This window comes from Coregonus lavaretus, assembly GCF_964263955.1.
Source record: "Coregonus lavaretus genome assembly, chromosome: 30".
Classification (NCBI taxonomy): domain Eukaryota; kingdom Metazoa; phylum Chordata; class Actinopteri; order Salmoniformes; family Salmonidae; genus Coregonus; species Coregonus lavaretus.
The window spans coordinates 26,921,950-26,945,544 of record NC_140017.1 but is presented as its reverse complement, the minus strand read 5'-3'; the positions used below and the strand labels follow the sequence as shown (position 1 = coordinate 26,945,544).

The window sequence follows — 23,595 nt, the reverse complement described above, 5'->3', positions numbered from 1 at the left end:
GGGGGCCTGTATGAAAATGTATGCACTATCTAACTGTAAGTCGCTCTGGATAAGAGCGTCTGCTAAATGACTAAACTTTTTTTTTTTATGTAAATATGGTAATTTTCATGTTTTCATAAATTCTTAGAATGTTTGGGAATTACCTACAGTATACTAAGGCATTTGTGAAAATTCTATAGCAATATAGAGCGTGAAAGAGGCAGTGCGTTTGGACAATTAATAGACTCTGCAGTAAATAAAACCAAATAAAAACATCTGTCTTGTCCAGGACCGGAGTCTACACAGACCAGTGTGCTATAGCCAATCAGAGCTACAGTTGGCCTTTAGACAAACAAGTAATCTGCCACAAGGGCCTGACATAATTTACTTTGAACTGGACTGTATGTTTACAGGCAGTTGCAACAGTGCAACTTTGGATCATTAGACCGCATTTGCCAAAAGCCACAAAATACACCAGAAATCCATTCAGGTCTATTTTGTGGCTTTTGGCGAATGCGATCTAATGATCACCACGGGAGTCCTCTTACACTATTTTGTGGCTTTTGGCGAATGCGATCTAATGATCACCACGGGAGTCCTCTTACATTTGGGAACTTTACAGTCCTATTGATCAATCATGAGATCAACAACTAATGCTAGCCAGAGCAAGATGAGCTAAAAATCTAACGAAGGAACTTTAGATAAACCCTCTCAAACCTTTTCATCTAGTTGGCCGTCAAAATTGCACTGATAAACGATGGGGAATTGTAGCCTCCTCGTCCTTCTGCAGCTTGCCTGCCAATGCATGCTTGTCCCAACCAAGCATCCAAGCTAACTGGCTAAAGTTGGCTAGCTTGATAGCTAGCTACTTCCAGACACAAATGAGCACCTCACTGACCATTTTACTCGCCGTAGCAGAACTGGTTAGGCTGTTTACATGTTATCTAAAGCGTTCTTGAATAACTGTTATTTTTTTGTCTACGTTTACTGACACTGGTCATATTCAGCGGGTGTTGCGTGTTAGTAAATTCATCAGTTGTTCTGCGCTTTGGCACACTCAGACGAGAGTGCTATGAAATCAGAGTAGATAGCCAGAATGAATTTGCGAATGCAAGAGATATGCTAATTGGATAACAGTCGTTCATGTTCTTTCTAGCTAACCAAATGACACCTACATCTCTAGCTGTGTATAGCCACCGAAAAACGATATGAGGGGGAAAAGTCAGTCACTCACCCACTCCTTCAATGGAATTACATGACATCCTCCTAGCAGCTAGCTACCTATCTAGCTAACGTTAGGCTCCGTGTTTTTAGCTTGCTACATAAATAGATACGCTAGCCTATTAGCCACGTTATGACTGACTTGTGATCATTGCCCTTGCTAGTTTGATTGTATTGACATTCCCAGCCTTAGTTACATTCGTCCGTTTTTGTCCAGAATAGTGAGTCATTGAAACTGAAACAGAGCACCGAATGGAGGCAGCAATCAATGTACCAGGCCAGCTGTGATTTACAACCTGATAGCAATATTTCTTGGACTACCAAGGAAGGTATCGGTGAATTATATTAATCATGCAGTGAACTGCACCCATCTATTCTGCCAACAATTCCTTAGTGTATGTCATGAAATGCTGAGTCAAATATAACCTATTTTTAAAACCTCTTATAAAGTTGATTTTGTAGCATAAATTGGGAATTTTATATTTTTGACTGATATTATGATTGTCTGTTTCATATCTGCAAAGTAGTTAAAACGCTGTCAGTTCCACTTCAAACATTAGGTCACTGGTTACTTTGTGTGGTAAACGTTAATGTTTTTTTTGCAATGGGAAGTAATGGTTGTACATTTTGATTGGGAAATGCTTAATGGTTGTGTTTTTGTATTCTTATGATTGGGACCTACTGGGTTATTATGTCTGAGTTTATGGACTGCTTAACCTTTAACATCATGCTGTATGTGACTGCTGTCTTTCCATCGGCCCTATGCAGTGGTGTCTGGAGAAGTGGGTATACTCAGATTTTGCCAAAACGTTCCCAAACGCCCCAGCGAAGGTAAGGCACCCTGTGTGAAAAATCATGTTTTCCTATTATTATTTTTAATGAGATTTCCTATAGATTTTTCAGATTTCAAACTCAAACTTTTTTTAAGAGAAAAAAATACAAAAATGTGATGGTCTAAATCCACAACGCTTAAACCACATCACCCCAGTGGGCCCATCCATGTCTACACCCCTGATGCAAACAGTGCATGATGACAATTACGCATCACTAATAGCCTACTAACCAACACTTCGGTCTAAACTTTTTCAATACCTGGTTTGCATACCGATTGTTGCCTTAGTTAGCATTTACTGGTAGATAGAAGTTGAAACGTCTTTACTACCCTACCGGCTACCGATGTCATTCTTCTGTGAGCTGCTCCATGCCAAAACCAGTTGAGAGCTGCACACTCTTGCTGCCTGCCCTGCAGATGATATTCCGATGAAACTAGGCTATGTGCGCCGCGGGCATGTGAATACATTTCACGTGCTTTGCGATTGCGTAGGCTACTTTGTGCATGATTTCTCTATTGTACTACATAGTAAATAAATCGTATACCTGCACTACACTACTTTGATAATTTTTAATCCCTACTGATGCGTAAGTATACGCAATGCCCACTGAAAAAAAGTGGGTATACGGTTTATACCTCCGAACACCCTCCACTACACCACTGGGCCTTTTGTGTTTTACAACAACAAAAAAATGCACGCTTCTACATGAGTGCGCAAGTATTAAATTCGCCACACACACATTATGTATATATATATATATATATGCAGTTATGATACTGTATTAAATGTTTGAAGATAGAATTGTATATATTTGGCCTGGCGAAGCGGTTTTATGCGCCGATTGAATTGTAAGCTGATGAGTTATTTTTACTCTGCTGGTCTCGGGAAGAAATTACGAATCCTCACTGTCCCAGACCGAGTCAAGACCGAGTACAAATTTGTCCGACACCGAGAGAGTACTACAGCACTGTGAAATTGATAACACATACAAAGTGAGCCTTGAATTGACGTCTTTATTAACCAGGAAAGAAAAAAACAGCCCTCTTGCACTCCACAACCATACTGAGTACCAGTAACTTTTCCCTGTGAAATCTGTTTGTATCAAAGAGTATGAAAAACATTAAGCAAAAATGTCAATGTAATTGCAGTTCAAGACCCCTCAACACACACAACTAAATGATGTGACTGGCAAAAATCTCAGAAAAGGAATTTAATACTGAGCGTACATAACACAGAACACTAGAATGTCTTCCCAATATGAGAAATCACAGTATTTTGCAATAAGTACTTTTAGGTTTCCTGTACTTGGCAAATGGGTACCAATTTGTGACATGTGGCAAGACAATGCATTGTAATGTCATACAAAAGGGAAAATGAATGCTCAAATTTAAATAAGCAATGTTTTGCTACAGAGTGATCCTCAAACCTTTCAAAAGATCTCATTCTCAATCTCATATATTTACACCTCATTCCATGACTAGAATACACAACAAAAAATATTCAAAAATAAACAATGAAGACAAAACAGGAAGAATAGGAATTCAAATTTGTACATTTTGGCTCATATCAACAAGTCACCTCACAATACAGTAAAGGATAATTCATGTGGATTTACAAAGGAGTGTTGAAGTCAAAGGAGGGTGAAGTTGATTAGTTGTCTCAGTGAGTGTGCTTGGACTGAAACCACCATCCTGGAAATGTTTCTTGTCCTTACCTACCAAGACTGCATGTCTGAGACTACGGTAAACTTAGTTGACCCCTGAGTTCCTAATGCAAAACTAGTGTATGAAATACCTCCTTTACAGTGTGTTTCTTAGTGCAAGCCAGCAAAATATGCTTGATTAAACAGAGGTATATTAAGATAGCACCCAAGCTGACAATGCTCCCCCAAACAGTTATTTAGCTGGCCAAATCACAAAAGCATTATGGGAGGTGGTTTGCTCTATATACACTTGTGAAAACCAGCTGTTCAAATGCTTGTATTCATACATTTTATAAACTTTTTCCATAGAAAATATAAATATCCCTGAATGAAACAGATTCACAGCATTTCCTTTTGAAAGGGCTCCAGTGCTACTACCTTAATGTGGCGATCAAGTGTCTTCAAGGTCTCCAGTTCAAGGTCTCTCTCTCTCTGGCTAAGCCTGCTGCGCCAAGTACTTCATTCGCTGTCATGATACGTCACCGTCCGTTTACCACGGTTTCGGGTCTTGATACGCGTTCCACACGCTCCTCTCTGGGGTTCCCTGTACGACTGGTCACTGTCTGCCTCAGAGGCGTTCCTCCGGTGTTGTCGAGAGTGGTGGGCGGCACCCTTTTCACTGACCCATGACCTCTTGTGGCTTTTTCTCTTTGGACTGCTCTGGGACCCTGAGCTGGCAGAGGACTTCTCAGAGGCAGAGGACTCTTCCTCCTCCTCGCTTTCAGAAGCAGAACTGTGGGAACTGCTGCTGCAGCTTTCCTTTCGCTTGCGTTTCTGTCGCGCCAAATGTCTCTTCCACCTCGGACACTCAACCTCCTTCTCATCTTCTGACCCTTGGGAAGAGGCGTCTTCCTGACTATTACCGTCCTCGGGTTCAGACTTGGATCGAGATTCCTTCTTGGGATGCTTGGAGCTTGATCTTTTTGTCTCCCTCTCGTCCTGACCTTCACAGTAGCTCTTAGCCTTGGGCATGCACTGTTTCTTTTCATCAGGGTTGTCTGAGGAGTCTGAGGTGTAAATGCGTTTTCTCTTGGAAGAGGACTGTTGTTTTGTAGCAACTGGGGAGGCTTTTCTTCGGTTGCGTTGATATCCTTTATCTGAAACAGCATTGCTCTTCCCATTCTTACAACTGCCTTGCATCTCAGAGTTCAAGTCCTCCTCAGAGTCTTCATTGATGTATTTCTTTTTTGGTTGGGCTCGAAGGCAAGGCCGCCTGCTAGGGCTATGCTTCTCCTTCCCATCAGATTCTTCCTCTGAGGAAGCATGCAGTTTCCTCCTTGCTCTCCTGTTGGGTACAACTTCCTCCTCCTCGCTCTCTGAATCAGAGTCATTGCGACTCTGTCTTTTGGGTTTGTTGTTTTGCAACAGAGGTTTTTTATTGGATTCTCCCTCAGATTCATCATCTGAGTGGTTGCTGTCAGCTTCGTCTTCCTCCTCTTCCTCCTCCTCCTCTTCAGACTTCACTCTTTTCTTGCGAGAGCGTGATCTCTTTGGAGTGTCACTGAGTTCCTCTGATTCAGGGCCATCCTGTTTGTGGGTTAAGGCAGATGTCTGTTCTTTGCTTTTTGATGGTAATTTACTATTTTTCTCAGAGTCTTTAGGATGTTCTTTCTCCACCTTTCTCCCATTTTGGTGAGGGTGCTTTTGAGCATTGTGGTCTCGTGTTGTGTGTTGTCTCTTTCTGGAGCCAGACTTCTCTTCCGCCACATTACTGGTAATGCAAGTTCTACTTTTGCTCACTGCAGCAATTGACGTGCTTCTGGAAGACTTCTGACACACAATAGCTTCTTCCTCTTTTTCTTCCTCCTCTTCTTCACTGTCAGAGCTCTCCTCCTCCTCCTCCTCCTCTTTCTCAGAGTTACTGTCAGCCTGTTGATGTTTTGTGCTGTGCCCATTTACATGAGACAAATCATCTGAAAGAGAGAGACAAACATTAACACTACAGCAACAAATGAATGAATTGAGTGAGTAGCCATGACTGAAAGCATTTACAGTATGCCTGTAGCTCTTACCCTTACCCACTGTCCCTGCAGCTTGTCTGGTTGTCCTGCGGCTGCTGGAGTTCTTCCGCTCTCCATTCTGATGGCAACGAGAGGATGACGCTTCACTCTCAATACTGTCCTCATTGTTCTCCCAATCACCCGATGAATCCTTGCCTTTTTTAGAACCTAGGTGAGAGAAAGCGTATGTTACCTAACAGTGTTGAAATTTGTTCTCAAAGAATGCCCCCTTTTGTGGCTCTGGTACAATAGATCCTTGAACAATAATAGTTGATCCAAACCAGTCTAAGCTGACATTGGGTGCTCACTCTGTGCTGATGACTGATCCTCTGATTCAGAGCTGCTCTGGATCACGGCAGTGCGTTTGCTGGCTCGGGTCGCATGGCGGCTGCTTTTCCTCCTATGCTTGTCCTCATCCTCAGAGGCTGAACCATAGTCTTCCTCAGAGGCTTCCAGAAGCTTCATCTTGTTCACAGCTGCCCTGGCAGTCTTCCTTTTCAGTGTCCTGCGGCCCACATTCTCCTCCTCATCCCTGTAAGTGTCTGTACCCTGGGATGGTGATCTCTCAGAGTCGCTGCCTCGCTGCCTCTCTCGCCCAAATGTTCTGCTGTGACCGTTCATCAGGGCACCCCTCTCTGGACACACACAGAGCAGCAACAACACTTTAACGGCTAATAATCATAATAACTAAAAAAAGATCTGCTCTGTACAGACAGCTCAGACCTTTGACCATAAGGGCAGTTATCTGCCCCTTTTCTTCTATGGTGTGATGGTGTTTACCTGGCCGTTTAGTATGCTTCCTATAGGCAGCAGCATTGTTCCTGGTTAGCCTGGTGCTGGACCTGCTGGGGAATCGGCGAGACATAGTGTTGGACGACTTCTCACCGTCCTCACTCTCCTCCCCCTCATTGGAGGACTCCTCCTCACTCTTGCTCTCAGCAACTGAAATAAAGGGGGATCAAAAACAGGGATTTTATTAGAGGGACAGCTATTAAGGGATGTCTCGCTAGCTGCCTTCTGCCGAAATGATGTGAAATCCTCACTTTTTTTCTTCTTTGCCCCATTGTTCCTGGTGACTCTTCTGGTTCCCCTGGTCTCTCTGCTGTGATGGTGCCGTGAGGACCCCAGTCGTTTCTCCTCTTCAGAGTCACTCATATATAACTCACTGTCAATCTCAGAGTCTGACCCTGAGGAGGCTTCAGAAGAGCTGTGGCCTGAGCTGTCACTGCTGTGGCTCCTCCTCCTGGTTCTCTCAGGAGCAGACACTTTGGCTGAGGTAGATTTGGTCGTCGACGCCGCTTCTTTTTCCTGAGTTTTTAGAGCAGTCCTCTTTTGACTGAAGGGAAAGAACAATATCATTAGAAGTGCTGTATGTCCTGTGGACCACACAAGTACATTTCCCTAAGCCCAATGAGGTCTGTTGGCAGTAGAAGTGAGGCCTACCTAGTGGTGTCAGTGCTGGGTGCAGCAGACTCGTGGTGCTGAAGCTTCTTCCGGAACCTCTGGCTGCGGCGGAGCTTCTCGCTGCTCTTGATGGCAGTTTTGTATTGCGATATGATTGTTCTGATTCGCTCTTCGAAGAATGCAGAGAGCCGCAAAGTCATACTGTAGATCTGGGGACAGAGGAGATAGAAATCTGTAGAGCACAGCAACTTGGCATCAGGTCCTAGTCACTAGATTGATGACAAACCAGAACCTGACCAATGTCAAATTGTAAATGAAAAATCAACTTAATATAAGATTGCTGAATTCTAGTTTTTGATTAAGGTATAAGGATTTCTTACACTGGAATCGCTTGTATGGTTTGGAAATGCAAGAGCTGAAATACCTTTGAGCGTTTGTTTGGCGTGAAGGCTTTAGCGTTGGCAAATATCAGACGTGCGTCTTTGCAGAGCTCCATGGGGTTTTCATAGCGGTCCTCCTCAAGGGTCCCCTTCACCATCCCAAAGTCAATGGGAGTGTCAATGATGCTAAGGTAGTCCTGCAACCAGACATGAGTCACATTCGATCAACAGTTCTGTCAAAGCCAGAGTCATTATTACAGTAGAACTCTGTGTTCTCTTACTGGGTAGGAGGTAGGATCCACAGGCTTTCTGAAGGGCTCGGAGTCCTCACACTCAAAGACATAGTTCATCAGGCGCTTGCACTGCCCCTTCCAGGAGTCCCGGTCAGATACCGTCTCCACAGAGCGCTGGGATAAAGGAAGACACATAAGACATAAGATAACATCCCAGCCACTTCCCTCAATTTTCATTGCTGATTTTACATGACCTTTCATTACTTACCTGGCGCAGTCTGTGTCCAGAAGAGGGGCCTGGTGCCTCTTCCAGTTCCTGGGAAAGACATTTAAATCAACATCAGTTCATCCCAAATGTTACACAGCAAGGTTTGAATGATTTGATGATCAAACCTGATTTACCTCATCTGTATAGTCCATGTCTTCAATAGCATTGTAGATCTCCATGATATCTGTACAGCTAGGTCGACTGAGGAAATAAAAAGGCAACATAAGTTGTTAAATACAGATACATTTACCTGTATAAGTTTGAGCTCAATAACACTTGGACAACTCACTTGATAAATTTTAGCAGGACATCTGTTATAAGTTTTGCTGAATGGGCTATCTTGCTCCTTGGCTCATTGAAAGTCCGGGCATTGTGCACAATGTATCTGGCATCCCAAACTAAAGCGGACAGTCGCCTGTAGAACCTATTCATCAGTCTCAGTCTGATTGTGCCCAGGTCTGTGGGGAAGGCTATCACCGTGCAGTAGGTTGGGTATTGAACTATGTCCACAGGGCCAGAGAATGGGGCTACAATATCTGTCAATGAGAAAAAAAACAGAAGTACTGTGAATGAAACATTCTAAACCTCACTATCCCATCTAGGAATGGTATACAATGCGAGGTCTGCTGAGGAGGAAGTAGTACCAAAGTACAGTGGTGAGGTGAGTGTGCTTACCGACAGTGATGAGTTGGTCAATGCCTGCTATGATGCGTTCACACTCGTCGTCTCTGCTCCTCTCACCCCACTCTCCTGTCTGGGGTTTATACATGACCTCTCTCATCTCCTCTGCCGTCACTGGAACCCCTCCACCTACAGACTCAGGTTGCTGGGCTGAAGAGCACACACAAACACACACTATTGTTACCATACAGTCCATTACCAAATACTGTACTAAGTCCTAGAATGTCCCATTTACAACAACAGAGTCTGTTAAATTACCATCCTCTGGAATAGCTTCCACATCCCATGGACTTAGCTTCTCCGTTTCGCCATTGTCCCATCTGACAACAAAACCAAGCAGGTTAGAAGCATGCAATCAACCGCTGGTTTCACTGGTTTCCAACATTGCAGACCCAATCATACTAGCACTTTAACACATTCTCACCTGACTTTGAAGCATTGGAAATGACTGTCAGGATATTCAAGCTGATATGGCTCCTGACAGACAATGATCCCAAACCACCAGGCATCATCTATTACTGACCGGAATCTGTCATCTGCAGTGAGGAATATTACCATTTTAGGTGGAGGAAATGTGTTACTGGACCTTGAGTAGTGTGAGGAACCCCTGAAGAGAGATGCATTGTTAACTTACTTGGCTGCCAGACTCTACTGCTTGCTTCATCATAACTCTGCCGAAGCACGAGGAAGTCAATCACATCCGGCATGTCATGGTACCTGAGGGGAGGCGTACAGAAGTCCAAAGTTACCAAATGTCTCTGGTAATATCTGTGTACATGTATCTTCAATGTTATAGACACTTTGAAGCGGTTGCATCACTTACTTTACATAAAATGATTTGTCTGTGATTTTGCCCGTGCCGTGGTCAATGAGCGTCAGTTTCAGGCGGCACAGTGTCGGAGGGCACACTTCATACTTGATCCCAGTTATTTTAACAAATTCTTGGTCCTGTAGAGAGAAGGAGAGCTTCAAGTTACTCTTCAACAATGTCCTTTTAGACACAGGTCATCTTAACACACTAACCCATTTTCTACTGCATCAGTGGAAGACAGATTCATCAATTTCCTAGTTTGGAGTGGACATGATGTTCTTACCCTCAGCTCCATCTTCCTCCAGGGCTGTTTCTCCATGTTAATGGGGTACAAGTTGTTCCTGTTCACCGCCTCCACATACGCCTCGTGACCCTGGCGGAAATAGATGACCTGAGGGAGAGAGAGGGTAACAGTAATTAGACCAGAGGCTGGTGGGAGGAGCTATAAGAGGACGGGCTCATTGAAATTGCTGGAATGGAATAAATGGAACAGAGTCAAACGTGGTTTCCATATGTTTGATAATGTTCCATTTATTCCATTCAGCCATTACTATAGCTCCTCCCACCAGCCTCCTCTGATTTAGACCCCAGAGATGCACACAACACAGTAGGGGAGACATATGGTCCAGACAGAGCCACGTACCTCATCACCCATCTGGGGAACGAAGGGAGACTTCCTGGGAATGACATCAGTGATCCACGTTGACGGTCTGAACTCGTTGGAGACTTCTCTGTTGATCGACGGCCTGGCTTTAGGCCGCTGTGATACAAATGAACAATTACGTAAGATTTATTTAATATTCAATAGGGAAGTGAAACTACATTTTGTCATACCATAGCAGGATGCAAGCATTGACAAACAAAATATGCAGGTTAGTACAGCGGATAACCTTGGTTGTCTTGCTTTTGGGCTTCTTGGATTTCTGCTTGCTAGTCTGAGGTCGTTCTTCATCCTCACTTTGCTGCTGCTTCTCCTCTTCCTCCTCCTCCGAGCTGCTAAGCTGGCGGCGAACTCGTTTCCGTGATGACACGGGAGTGGAGGGCTGCAGGTTAATCCCAGCGTCCGCTGTCCAGTCAGAGTACTCACTGGACGAGTGGCTGTCATGGGCAACGTAAGTTATGTTAGCATTAAACCAAGGGAAACAACAATATGACATACGTCATGTAGAGTGGGGAAAAAAAGTATTTAGTCAGCCACCAATTGTGCAAGTTCTCCCACTTAAAAAGATGAGAGAGGCCTGTAATTTTCATCATAGGTACATGTCAACTATGACAGACAAAATGAGAAAATAAATTCCAGAAAATCACATTGTAGGATTTTTATGAATTTATTTGCAAATTATGGTGGAAAATAAGTATTTGGTCAATAACAAAAGTTTCTCAATACTTTGTTATATACCCCTTGTTGGCAATGACACAGGTCAAACGTTTTCTGTAAGTCTTCACAAGGTTTTCACACACTGTTGCTGGTATTTTGGCCCATTCCTCCATGCAGATCTCCTCTAGAGTAGTGATGTTTTGGGGCTGTCGCTGGGCAACACGGACTTTCAACTCCCTCCAAAGATTTTCTATGGGGTTGAGATCTGGAGACTGGCTAGGCCACTCCAGGACCTTGAAATGCTTCTTACGAAGCCACTCCTTCGTTGCCCGGGAGGTGTGTTTGGGATCAGTGGCGGCTCCTGAAAAACTTCTCAGGAGGGGCAATTTTTCTGATGATTTAGGTGACCTACACACGTGCACGAGTCCGTGCACGCGATTCCAGATATCTTTACCTCTGAATAAACTGCCTTTATTATACCATATCCACCCTGTCCAAAGTCTCTACTTGGTCTCAGTTCTCCAGTAAACTTGTGATTATCAACAGTACACAACGGTAACAAACAATTGGGGGAACTCACGGGGCAGATAGTAACCACTTAAAAGGAAGCGATTCCCAAACCTTCCATAACAAAGCCATCACCTACAGAGAGATGAACTTGGAGAAGAGTCCCCTAAGTAAGCTTGTCCTGGGCCTCTGTTCACAAACACAAACAGACCCCACACAGCCCCAGGACAACAACAACAACAACACAATTAGACCCAACCAAATCATGAGAAAACAAAAAGAGAATTACTTGACACATTGGAAAGAACAAACAAAAAAACAGAGCAAACTAGAATGCTATTTGGCCCTAAACAGAGAGTACACAGTGGCAGAATACCTGACCACTGTGACTGACCCAAACTTAATGAAAGCTTTGACTATGTACAGACTCAGTGACCATAGCCTTGCTATTGAGAAAGGCCGCCGTAGGCAGACCTGGCTCTCAAGAGAAGACAGGCTATGTGCACACTGCCCACAAAATGAGGTGGAAACTGAGCTGCACTTCCTAACCTCCTGCCAAATGTATGACCATATTAGAGACACATATTTCCCTCAGATTACAGCGATCCACAAAGAATTCGAAAACAAACCCAATTTTGATAAACTCCCTTATCTACTGGGTGAAAAACCACAGTGTGCCATCACAGCTGCAAGATTTGTGACCTGTTGCCACAAGAAAAGGGCAACCAGTGAAGAACAAACACCATTGTAAATACAACCCATATTTATGTTTATTTATTTTCCCATTTGTACTTTAACTATTTGCACATTGTAACAACACTGTATATATACATAATATGACATTTGAAATGTCTTTATTCTTTTGAAACTTCTGAGTGTAATGTTTACTGTTAATATTTATTGTTTATTTCACTTTTGTTTACTATCTACTTCCCTTGCTTTGGCAATGTTAACACACGTTTCCCATGCCAATAAAGCCCTTAAATTGAATTGAATTGATAGTAAGGTCGCAATGACACAGAAAGCAGTTCAATGTCGGGGTACAGAGTCGCTCTCTTACCAGGATCGCGGTCCGCTCTGACCAGGGTGAAGGTGGCCGGCTCCACTTCTCTGTCCGGGACTCATCCAGCCAAGTCTCCCAGCTGTATTGGGATTCAGCTGCCTGCAGCGTTTTCATTATTTAGTCCGTTCGTAGCGGGTATGTACACGATCAACAAGATCAGTCCAAAACCAACCACTGGAAATCCATGGTTGGCAGAATGTTTGTAAACTAAGTCTACAAATTAAAAACATAAAATAACGCCGCACTGCAGGTCGCAACAGAGACGCTTCTAGCCGCCATTGTCTTAGTTACGTTCAACGTTACGTCACGTATGACGAAAGCGCGTAGGTGCAAGCCCACAGACACCCATAGAGAATGTATTGAAAGCTTTGAAATGTGAAAAAAATAGATTTTACATGACAGGCTATGAGAGACTTCTGGGCGATTTTCAACTTGACTGAAATCGCCCCAAAAACGGGCGGGGCCATTTGAAGCACGACTTTAGCCTGATTTGACATTTAGTGGCTGGCAGATCAGACGTGAACACTGATAACTGCTGTTGCCGTGATATAATTGATTAGAAAAAAAATCCCTTCCTTTTCCCGTTTGGCAGTGCGTCGCCCATATCGCCCTATTGAACAAGCCGTCCCTGTTTGGGATCATTGTCATGCTAAAAGACCCAGCCACGTTTCATCTTCAATGCCCTTGCTGATGGAAGGAGGTTTTCACTCACAATCTCACGATAGATGGCCCCATTCATTCTTTCCTTTACACGGATCAGTCGTCCTGGTCCCTTTGCAGAAAAACAGCCCCAAAGCATGAAGTTTCCACCCCCATGCATTACAGTAGGTATGGTGTTCTTTGGATGCAACTCAGCATTCTTTGTCCTCCAAACACGATGAGTTGAGTTTTTACCAAAAAGTTATATTTTGGTTTCATCTGACCATATGACATTCTCCCAATCCTCTTCTGGATCATCCAAATGCACTCTAGCAAACTTCAGACGGGCCTGGACATGTACTGGCTTAAGCAGGGGGACACGTCTGGCAATGCAGGATTTGAGTCCCTGGCGGAGTAGTGTGTTACTGATGGTAGGCTTTGTTACTTTGGTCCCAGCTCTCTGCAGGTCATTCACTAGGTCCCCCCGTGTGGTTCTGGGATTTTTGCTCACCGTTCTTGTGATCATTTTGACCCCACGGGGTGAGATCTTGCGTGGAGCCCCAGATCGAGGGAGATTATCAGTGGTCTTGTATGTCTTCCATTTCCTAATAATTGCTCCCACAGTTGATTTCTTCAAACCAAGCTGCTTACCTATTGCAGATTCAGTCTTCCCAGCCTGGTGCAGGTCTACAATTTTGTTTCTGGTGTCCTTTGACAGCTCTTTGGTCTTGACCATAGTGGAGTTTGGAGTGTGACTGTTTGAGGTTGTGGACAGGTGTCTTTTATACTGATAACAAGTTCAAACAGGTGCCATTAATACAGGTAACGAGTGGAGGACAGAGGAGCCTCTTAAAGAAGAAGTTACAGGTCTGTGAGAGCCAGAAATCTTGCTTGTTTGTAGGTGACCAAATACTTATTTTCCACCATAATTTGCAAATAAATTCATTAAAAATCCTACAATGTGATTTTCTGGATTTTTTTTTCTCAATTTGTCTGTCATAGTTGACGTGTACCTATGATGAAAATTACAGGCCTCTCTAATCTTTTTAAGTGGGAGAACTTGCACAATTGGTGGCTGACTAAATACTTTTTTTCCCCACTGTACCTCTTGTAGGGAATCAAGAGAAGCAAAGAGCTCATCTGTACCTTGAACTGTCACTTTTCCATTCCTCTTCCTCATTGGATGAATCCAGTTCACTGCCCTCCATCTCATGGTCCTAGAGGAGGGGAAGGAGATCGCAAGATTTACCACTTTCACCAATATACCAAATAGCTTGTTATTCTCTAACGGACATGTCAAAAGCATATTTCTTATCACATAGAATGTACCTCTGATGTTGCGGTCTCCTCTCCCTCCTCACAGGAAAACTCGATTAATTCCTCCACAATGCCATCTCTGCTCTGCTGGAATACTTTTTGCTTTATGCGGGACTGTGCTCGTTTAATGCAAGGCAGTTCATCTTCAGAATCATCCTGAGGCAGAAGCAAAGCAGAAATGCAGGTATGAGGTCAGTATCATTTAACAATTCCTGTGGTCAGTCATGATTTTTAAATGAAAAAAATTGGTCTACTTACTCTACAACTGCTATATGTTACACGTCGTTTCTTTGCATTGTATAAGGCAATCTCCTCCTCTCCTTTTGTAATTCGGAAGTCATCCTGGCAACTATAAGATAATTTACACTTTTCATTTCAACTTGCATTTCAGAAATAATGTTCTAGAGATTAACCATTTAGGAGTAGGCTTGTTTATATACTGTGCCTTCAGAAAGTATTCAGACCCCTTGACTTTTTTCCACATTTTGTTACGTTACAGCCTTATTCTAAAATGGATTAAATGAAACAATTTCCTCACCAATCTACACACAATACCCCATAAGGCCTCCTGTAGCTCAGTTGGTAGAGCATGGCGCTTGCAATGCCAGGGTTGTGGGTTCGATTCCCACGGCGGGCCAGTGTGAAAAATGTATGCACTCACTAACTGTAAGTCGCTCTGGATAAGAGCGTCTGCTAAATGACTAAAATGTAAATAATGACAAAGCGAAAACAGGTTTGTAGAAATGTTAGCCCTTTTTTTTTTTTTTTTACAAAATACAGAAATACCTTATTTACATAAGTATTCAGACCCTTTGCTTTGAGACTCAAAATTGAGCTCAGGTGCATCCTGTTTCCATTGATCATCCTTGAGATGTTTCTACAACTTGATGGGAGTCCACCTGTGGTAAATTCAATTGATTGGACATGATTTGGAAAGGCACACACCTGTCTATATCAGGTCCCACAGTTGACAGTGCACGTCAGAGCAAAAACCAAGCCATGGGGTCAAATGAATTGTCCGTAGAGCTCAGAGGATTAAGCAATCGGGGGAGAAGGGCCTTGGTCAGGGAGGTGACCAAGAACCCGATGGTCACTCTGACAGAGCTCTAGAGTTCCTCTGTGGAGATGGGAGAACCTTCCAGAAGGACAACCATCTCTGCAGCACTCCACCAATCAGGCCTTTATGGTAGAGTGGCCAGACGGAAGCCACTCCTCAGTAAAAGGCAGGACAGCCAGCTTGGAGTTTGCCAAAAGGCACCTAAAGACTCTCAGACCATGAGAAACAAGATTATCTGGTCTGATGAAACCAAGATTGAACTCTTTGGCCTCAATGCAAAGCGTCACATCTGGAGGAAACCTGGCACCATCCCTATGGTGAAGCATGGTGGTGGCAGCAGCATCATCATGCTGTGGGGATGTTCTTCAGCGGCAGGGACTGGGAGACTATCGAGGGAAAGATGAACGGAGCAAAGTAAAGAGAGATCCTTGATGAAAACCTGCTCCAGAGCGCTCAGGACCACAGACTGGGGCGAAGGTTCACCTTCCAACAGGACAATGACCCTAAGCACACAGCCAAGACAACGCAGGAGTGGCTTCGGGACAAGTCTCTGAATGTCCTTGAGTGGCCCAGCCAGAGCCCGGACTTGAACCCTATCAAACATCTTTGGAGACACCTGAAAATAGCTGTGCAGCAACGCTCCCCATCCAACCGGACAGAGCTTGAGAGGATCTGCAGAGAAGAATGGGAGAAACTCCAAAAATACAGGTGTGCCAAGCTTGTAGCGTCATACCCAAGAAGACGCAAGGCTGTAATCACTGCCAAAGGTGCTTCAACAAAGTACTGAGTAAAAGGTCTCAATACTTATGTAAATGTCATATTTCTGTTTTTGCTTTGTCATTATGGGGTATTGTGTGTAAATTGATGAGGGAAAAAAACAATTTCATCAATTTTAGAATAAGGCCGTAACCTAACAAAATGTGGAAAAAGTCAAGGCACAGAACATGACATCCTTTGTCTTATATAACCAACTATACAGACGATCTCCCCTTGTTGTTTGAGGAATAGAGGGATGGCTGTCTCACCTGTAACCGCTGGATGAGAGCTCAGGTACCACCACTCTGCGTCTCCAGGCCTGCAGGTCCCTCTCTGTGGCCATCTGGCTGCGAGGGGCGTTCTGGTGCATCTGTCTCACCCCCTCCACCTGCCCACTGCGCCGCAGACCCACGTTAGGGGACGACTGCACCTCAGCTGCACTTCGCTCATTCACTGACGCTGGGTACAGAGCGGGAGAGGAGGGAACACAACATGACTGCTTGTCCAGGACCCAATCATTCAACCATAATGGATGAGAAAGTATTTTCCATTTCCAATGGAGTCATTGACCATTAACATATAGGAATACAAAGTATTTGAGGATGCCCAAGAGCAATGGTAGCTTGTGGAAAGGAAAAGAGCTAGGAACATGTTGTTATCTTGCATGCTACCACACAATACTGCTAGTAGAACTGACAGTGTGGGTGTGTTGTGGTACTTCTGCGTGGGGTGCTGGGGGCTGAGAACGCTGGGGCCTGTGCTGGGGCCAATGTCCCTTGTCTGCTCTGCCTGTCCTGCTGCTCCTGCAGCTGCCTGATGGTGTCGTCCAGAATGCTGCGTCTGGCCGTGGCCGCCTCGTGGTCCGTGGTCAGCTGACTGATCACCTGCTCCATAACCTCGCCATCACCTGAGGGGGACGACATGGACACAGTGTGAGGTAGTGGCAAGGGTCTTAAGTAACCCACCCACCCACTCACAAATTCTCAGAGAAACAGATGGTAGTTGCAATGGACAAAACCCACCCATCCACACAAACACACGTGCCCAACTGCTCTTTTAGTGTGGAGTTGTACTGGTCCAATAAACACCAGGATCATACCGCCTTACAACTGCCTCAAAGGCTAGTTCACATACTTGTGGCGACATATCCCAGCTGAGGCACCAGGTGTTCGTCTGCAATGTTCTCCCTCCCGGGGACCAGCCGCTGGTATCTGGGGGGGTGGGGGTTCCCATCCACATCCACCAGGAAGGGAGGGGGCATGAGGTGGGGTGCCTGCTGGGTCTGCTCATCCAACACAAAGCCGTTGGCGTCCCGAATCAGTGGCCGATAGTCAGTGTGGAAAAACACCTGATCTGGAAGCTGGACAAAGACAGACAATCTCACTGGGATGTCATCTCAAACCATTGAATAGAGGACTCTTTCCTATGTATAGACGTAGTAGGAGCTCCATCCTTACCTTCTCGTATGGCTTGGAGCTCCCAAAGCCGAATATGACCAGATGGCCGTGGGAGTCTGTGCAGGCAAAGCGCTGGCCGTCGGGAGTGAACTTGCAGTCAAAGACAGCACCATGACCCTGGCCCTCAATCTGTAGGGGAGACGGAGCAACCAAGATAGAGTCAGTCATAGTTGGAGAGAATGGATGTTACTGTTAGGTCTTCTGTGGTGCGTGGCTCCTCCTCACCATGTTGAAGTAGTGCTGTGTCTTTGTGCCCCGGACGAGGTCCCAGATGAAGACGTTTCCGTCGTGGCCAGCAGAAAGCATGATCCTGGGGTCTGAGGGGTGGGGCTCCAGGACAAACACCTCAGCCTCGTGGCCCTGCAGAGAACATCACACAGCTGTCAGGTCAACTCACTGTCTGAAGGTATTCTGCTGTTTTACCAAGTCACTTGCCAAAACAATTTCAGGAAACGCTCCTGGAAAGCATGCTTACAGTGACAAGCAGTGGCAAGGGGAAAAACAGTAGAACAACTATAATGTCCTCCTGACCAAGGAATCTAGGACTATCCCTCAACAATTATTTATATAGAAATTGATCTACACTACTAGTAGTCACAGATACAAAATGTCCTCAGCTATCTTTGTGAGAACGCACTGTTCATGAAAATAGAATGTAAGATAATGCGGTTGCTCCTACTTTAAGGATATGTAGCAGCTGGCCCGTGTAGGAGTTCCACACTTTGAGGATATGGTTGTTGACTGCTGTGATTACTGAGTTGTCATGGCGATCCCACGCTACCATGGTGACCTTGGGCTTGAAAAAGCTTTCCTCATCGGTCGCGTGTTCCGAGCTGAAGAGAAAGTTGATATGAAAGGAGGAAAACAGATACAAGTATGTGTAGGTGTATGTAAAGGTGCCGTCAAGCTGTTCATTCCTTACCCTGGTAGAGTGGCGTTCATGTTGAGAAGAAGGCTCCTCCACTGCTGACGCTGAGTCAGCCTCCAGATGCGTGCTGTGCCATCTCGACTGCCACTCACAAACCTACGAGACGAGGCAAACCAAGACAATGAACTCTAGACAATCCTCATGAATCCTTAAAGAAAAACTGTTGGGTTAAGGTGACATTGATCATACCTTTCTCCTGAGTGGCAAAATTGGATGCTGTCGACCTTGTCCTAAAAATGAGAACATATATTGACAACAATGATTAGAATATTACATCAACGTTGTTTGTATTTGTTGTAAATTATAGCTTGAATAGATTTAATGATTATTTGTTTTAGGAACTCATTATTTCCTTGTGTTCAGCTGTTCGCTGCTATGTGATGGGTTATCTGCTTTTCAAGGGATCTTACCGTGTGTTCATGAAGCTCTGATATTTTTTCAGGGTTCCCACCTCCCAGGTAATATATCCTGATGACATCGTCAGTACTTCCCGTCGCTAAGAACATGCCACCTAAAATGTTTAATAAAACAAAAAAACTATCAATTTATCTCAATTTGGTTCAGAGCCTCTGTATACCCATGTTAAAATAACTTGTACTTGTAACAGTTGGTGAGGTAAAAAGTTGGATCAATACTTCTGTTGAAAATTGTATCAGCTATGGTTAGTGTAATAGGTACTGTATGATCAATTTGTAGAAATGCATTTAAAGATCCAAAGTATTCTTTTACACAAAACTGCTATCTTGACATCGTTACCTGGACTGAATGATGAGCACACCATCTGAACTCCCGGCCTGGGTCGTTCTGTAAACTTCTGCGGGCGATCACTTTCCAAACAAGAGTGTAAATGTTTCAGACTTATTATGTAATTTTCAGGATGCAATTATCATCTTGATCAAATTACCAGTAGTTGAAACTCACCTGAAATTGATGTTATTGACATCCCACTGCCAAAAGCAGATTGTTGCATCAGTTCCAGTGGACACCAGGTATCTCTTTGAGCCCTTGGCAAATGGTGAGAACTGAGGACAGATGTAATTCACAAAGTTAAATGCTGTTCCAGACACACAGACTTATGCACCCACATCTATACTGAGGGATGTCTACAGTACAGAGAGCAATCACACTAGTAGTCCAATGTGAGTTTCTGAAGCGATCAGGTTTAGTATGTACATCATGAGATAAAAAGTGCTGAATGCAGTTATCACATTACACTTTTGCATGGTGTCCTACATTTGCAAAACTGTGGACAGCATTAGCTTACATACTATTTGCCCGGCTAACATGTCAGATAGAAACATAAGGGTGTTGGAGGAATATGGAAGCTCCTACCTGTAGGGAGGTAATGGATCCACTGTGCCCCTGTAAGACAGCCATAGGGGCACAGGTACGAAGGCACCACACTCGGATGGTTTTGTCACAGCTGCCAGCCGCCATCAAGGTATTCTCAAAGCTGACAGCCAGGTCTGAGATCTCAGCAGAATGTCCTCGCAGGGTGGAGTGAAGCCTCCCGTCAAACGAAGACCATATCTTCACCAAGCAGTCGTCCGAGCCCTTGAAATTGGGTTTGATAAGGTAGATAAAGTGATGAGCCTCGGGTATACCACCTAACATGATTTCCCCCAAGAACATGATCTTTATCATGACAAAACTCACTGTGAAAATCCTGAGACCGGTTCGATCAAAAGCGATGCAGTAGACTGCAGACAGATGACCCAGAATCCTCCTGTGCATCCGCATGTGCTGATAGTTGCTTACAGGGTTCACAGTGCTGAACTGTTGAGTACCTGTTAGCTCCCTTCCTCTGTACACCTCCACTGTGAAGGACAAAACACTATGATTTAGAGTCCAAACATGTTAACAGAAAATAACACAGAATGTGTTGAGTTATACGCACACATTGAATTTACAGTACCGGCATAAATAGAAAATAATAATGTGTGAACATGTCAATCCTGTGTCAGGGAATACCTAGATTTGGAGGATCCTTGCAGGTCAAAGGCATCTCTGGTGGTCTCCCTCTGTGCAGGGCAGCAAATGATGAGCCTTTCCTCCGAACATTGCCGTAATCTGGAAGAGGTGGAAAGAAGTAAGTAATTTAATCATTTCATTTTACAATTCGATTTCAGAACGAATAGTTGCTGATGTATACATTTAGAAGTCACGCTCAGACAATATACATGTAAAGTTCTGCACCCTTTGATGTTCTGAGTAAGGACTGCCTCCCGGTTCCCAGTAGGGAATGTACACCTGGAACACATGATGGCACCTCTTTGTCCAGAATCGGCCCAATCTGCTTACAGATCTGCAGCAAATGGTCAGGTGAAATGTGTCTGTTGGCTGCAACCTATGGGATCAAACATAAGTGTTGATGATGAGCAGTATGACTCATCCAACTTTCATTGTTAAACCATTATGCATGCTTTGTTCTTTCTTCAATCAAGCTATCCCAACATTTGTACATTTATAGGTTGGGTAGCTATTAAGAGCATTGGGCCAGTAACCGAAATGTCGCTTGTTAGAATCCCCGAGCCGACTAGGTTAAAAAAATCTGTCGATGTGCCCTTGAGCAAACCCTAATTGCTCCTGTAAGTCATTCTGGAGCATCTACTAAATTACTAAAATTTAAAAAATAATAATAATGATGACAGCAGGAATCATGAAACTACAGTACTGCAACCACATTGTCTATTTATTATTGAGATCATCATAGTCTTTCTGTCTAATATTTCTGTACACTGTCAGCCAGTGGCACATGGCACGGTAAGATAATATAAATTCTTTCTTTTTCTAGGCGCAAATAAATATCACTGACATAACTTGGGTTCTTCATGTACATCTGATCTCATTCCACCAGTGTGCTATATTATTTGTGTGCAGAACGCTTTATGTAAAACACATTCTTCAACCGACGAATCACAACACAGGTCACAAGGAAAATAACGCAACGACAGCCTTTCTAGGACGTGGATTGGTCAACAGTGGTGTCCTGACGTAGCCAGAACCCCGAGAGTCCCCACCCTATCTGCAGTACAACAGACACATTTATAAATGCTCTATCAAATGTGTTTCTATACTACAGTGTCAAGCTTTCGAGACATACAAAAATAAGCCATCCTACATACCGGTAAAAGTTAAAATCAGGTTATTATGTAACAAGAATGTAACAACGATTACATCTGAATAGAACAAAGAGTAAATGGCCCAAGCATGGACACACATCGTGGCTGTCATTCAACAATAACAGATATTAGACAATTAATTTACATCTATAGATTATAGACTTACCAAATGTTCGTAAGATCTTGGATGTTCATTTCCTTGCCAGTCTAATCTGCAAGGCAATAGCTATCAAAAAAGGAGCGTGTTAGTGTAAATCACAACACTCAATATGCTAGAAATACTGCCAGAAATTAAGTTAGTAAAAACGTGTGATGTCAAACAAGTGAGGCGGTCAGAGAAGCCTTAAAACTCGTGAGTGAGACAAGTTCTACGTTCCAGTCCAATCGGGATAGCTAGCTACATACACCGACGGCAGAACGCCGCTGCTGCCGGAATACACACCTGATATTCTTCTAGTTCGCTCGCTAGAACCTGCAATAGATGCAAAAATAGGTTTTTCGAATGTGTTGCTTTCATGAACTATTCGCCAACAATTTTGAATAGTAAGAAATTATGTCAATAAGGCACGCCAGTTTACCTCAGCCGCTCTCTGACATGGACCCGTTGTTAGAAAACGTGAAATTAGGTAATATAGCTCTGTAAGTGAATAGAAGAAAATAGTAAACACAATTGGATATCAATTAAATCAAGCTTTATTTATAATTTAAGCAATGAATTAGGAAACTAAATTCGCCTTACCTGATTCAAGGAGCGAAATATTCCGACTTTTGGCCATTGAATCGGCCGTGATTTTGTGAGTGTACAATTTTAAACTAACTTTATGACTAGTGAGAGTATGATATATTTATTTAATTTCGGTTACACTGCTCTGACCCCCTCCACAGTTGCTCCCGCTTTCTAATCAGCCTGCTTTCAGTCGCCATTGGAAGGATGAGGCCTCAGCAATACGAGTTACTTCCGCCACAGCAGAGGAAATAGGGGGTGGGGAACAAGTCTTTATTTTTTGTTCGACTACAACAAAGACAAAGCGTAGCTCGCCCGCTAAATGCACTGATATTCTCTTTGAATGTATTAGAGACCTTTGTATCAATGTAATGAAAGAAAGCAATTTATGCGAAATTATAGTTTAATGACCGCATTGTTGTTGTCTTCGGCAAGGTCGAGTGTCTTGTTGATGACGTCACATGTGATGGCGATACATTTTTTGTCAATCTGTCACATTTTATTTTACTCGGTGCAATTTGTCTTTGATGCATTTACTTAGCTACACTATTTAGGCTTTATTTCAATAACTCAACTGAATAAAGAAAAATATCCCTATGTGGTGTATAGACAAATAGGCTATGCTGATGAGAACAATGCATTATTAGCCTGTGCAGTGCACGATAGGCTTCAATTGCATTGACAAGTTGGCGAAATATTAGTGCTATGACAATTTCAGGAATATCGTTTATTTTTATTTTTAGACATTTGTCTGGAGATATGACATGATAGACCCACATTTCTTACATCATGTAAATGCACTACATGACCAAAAGTATGTGGACACCTGCTCGTGTAACATCTCGTTCCGAAATCATGGGCATTAATATGGAGTTGGTCCTCCCTTTGCTGCTATAACAGCCTCCACTCTTCTGGGAAGGCTCTCCACTAGATTTTGGAACATTGCTGCGGGGACTTGCTTCCATTCAGCCACAAGAGCATTAGTGAGGTTGGGCACTGGTGTTGGGCGATTAGGCCTGGCTCGCAGTTGGTGTTCCAATTCATCCCAAAGGTGTTTGATGGGGTTGAGGTCAGGGCTCTGTGCAGGCCAGTCAAGTTCTTCCACACCATTCTCGAAAAAAACATTTCTGTATGGGCCTCGCTTTGTGCACGGGGGCATTGTCATGCTGAAACAGGAAAGGGCCCTCCCCAAACT

The 23,595-nt window shown here is 43.8% G+C and overlaps 1 protein-coding gene across 2 annotated transcripts; it reads right to left on the bottom strand.

Moving 5' to 3' along the window:
• Window positions 1–3,028: 3,028 nt before the first annotated feature.
• LOC311106083 (bromodomain and WD repeat-containing protein 3-like) lies at window positions 3,029–22,609 on the bottom strand. Of its 2 annotated transcripts, none has more exons than XM_084148384.1 (41): window positions 22,416–22,609; window positions 22,255–22,313; window positions 22,119–22,148; window positions 21,843–21,902; window positions 20,751–20,901; window positions 20,526–20,624; window positions 20,211–20,371; window positions 19,887–20,108; window positions 19,476–19,576; window positions 19,311–19,381; window positions 18,965–19,065; window positions 18,744–18,784; window positions 18,549–18,650; window positions 18,306–18,459; window positions 17,852–17,986; window positions 17,627–17,755; window positions 17,304–17,529; window positions 16,867–17,076; window positions 16,439–16,628; window positions 14,615–14,705; window positions 14,369–14,512; window positions 14,186–14,256; window positions 10,403–10,610; window positions 10,156–10,272; window positions 9,796–9,903; window positions 9,525–9,649; window positions 9,336–9,418; window positions 9,126–9,237; window positions 8,960–9,021; window positions 8,696–8,851; window positions 8,310–8,556; window positions 8,155–8,221; window positions 8,021–8,068; window positions 7,801–7,926; window positions 7,564–7,716; window positions 7,179–7,348; window positions 6,779–7,071; window positions 6,516–6,677; window positions 6,044–6,370; window positions 5,748–5,903; window positions 3,029–5,648 (listed from the first exon to the last, which is right to left on the bottom strand). In XM_084148384.1, the coding sequence occupies exons 1-41, from the start codon at window positions 22,450–22,452 to the stop codon at window positions 4,195–4,197; spliced, it is 6,759 nt and encodes a 2,252-aa protein (XP_084004510.1). In that variant the 5' UTR covers window positions 22,453–22,609; the 3' UTR covers window positions 3,029–4,194. The 2 variants fall into 2 exon arrangements, with proteins under 2 accessions (XP_084004510.1, XP_084004511.1); XM_084148385.1 differs by having other exon boundaries at window positions 16,888–17,076; window positions 22,416–22,551.
• Window positions 22,610–23,595: the final 986 nt, after the last annotated feature.

Coding starts and splice junctions, on each gene's coding strand:
- LOC311106083 (XM_084148384.1), bottom strand. CDS start 22,452: ATGGCCAAAAGTCGGAATATTTCGCTCCTTGAATCAG. Junction 8,222..8,309: donor GTCCTGCTAAAATTTATCAA/GTGAGTTGTCCA, acceptor TTATTTCCTCAG/TCGACCTAGCTGTACAGATA. Junction 7,072..7,178: donor CCCAGCACTGACACCACTAG/GTAGGCCTCACT, acceptor CTTTCCCTTCAG/TCAAAAGAGGACTGCTCTAA.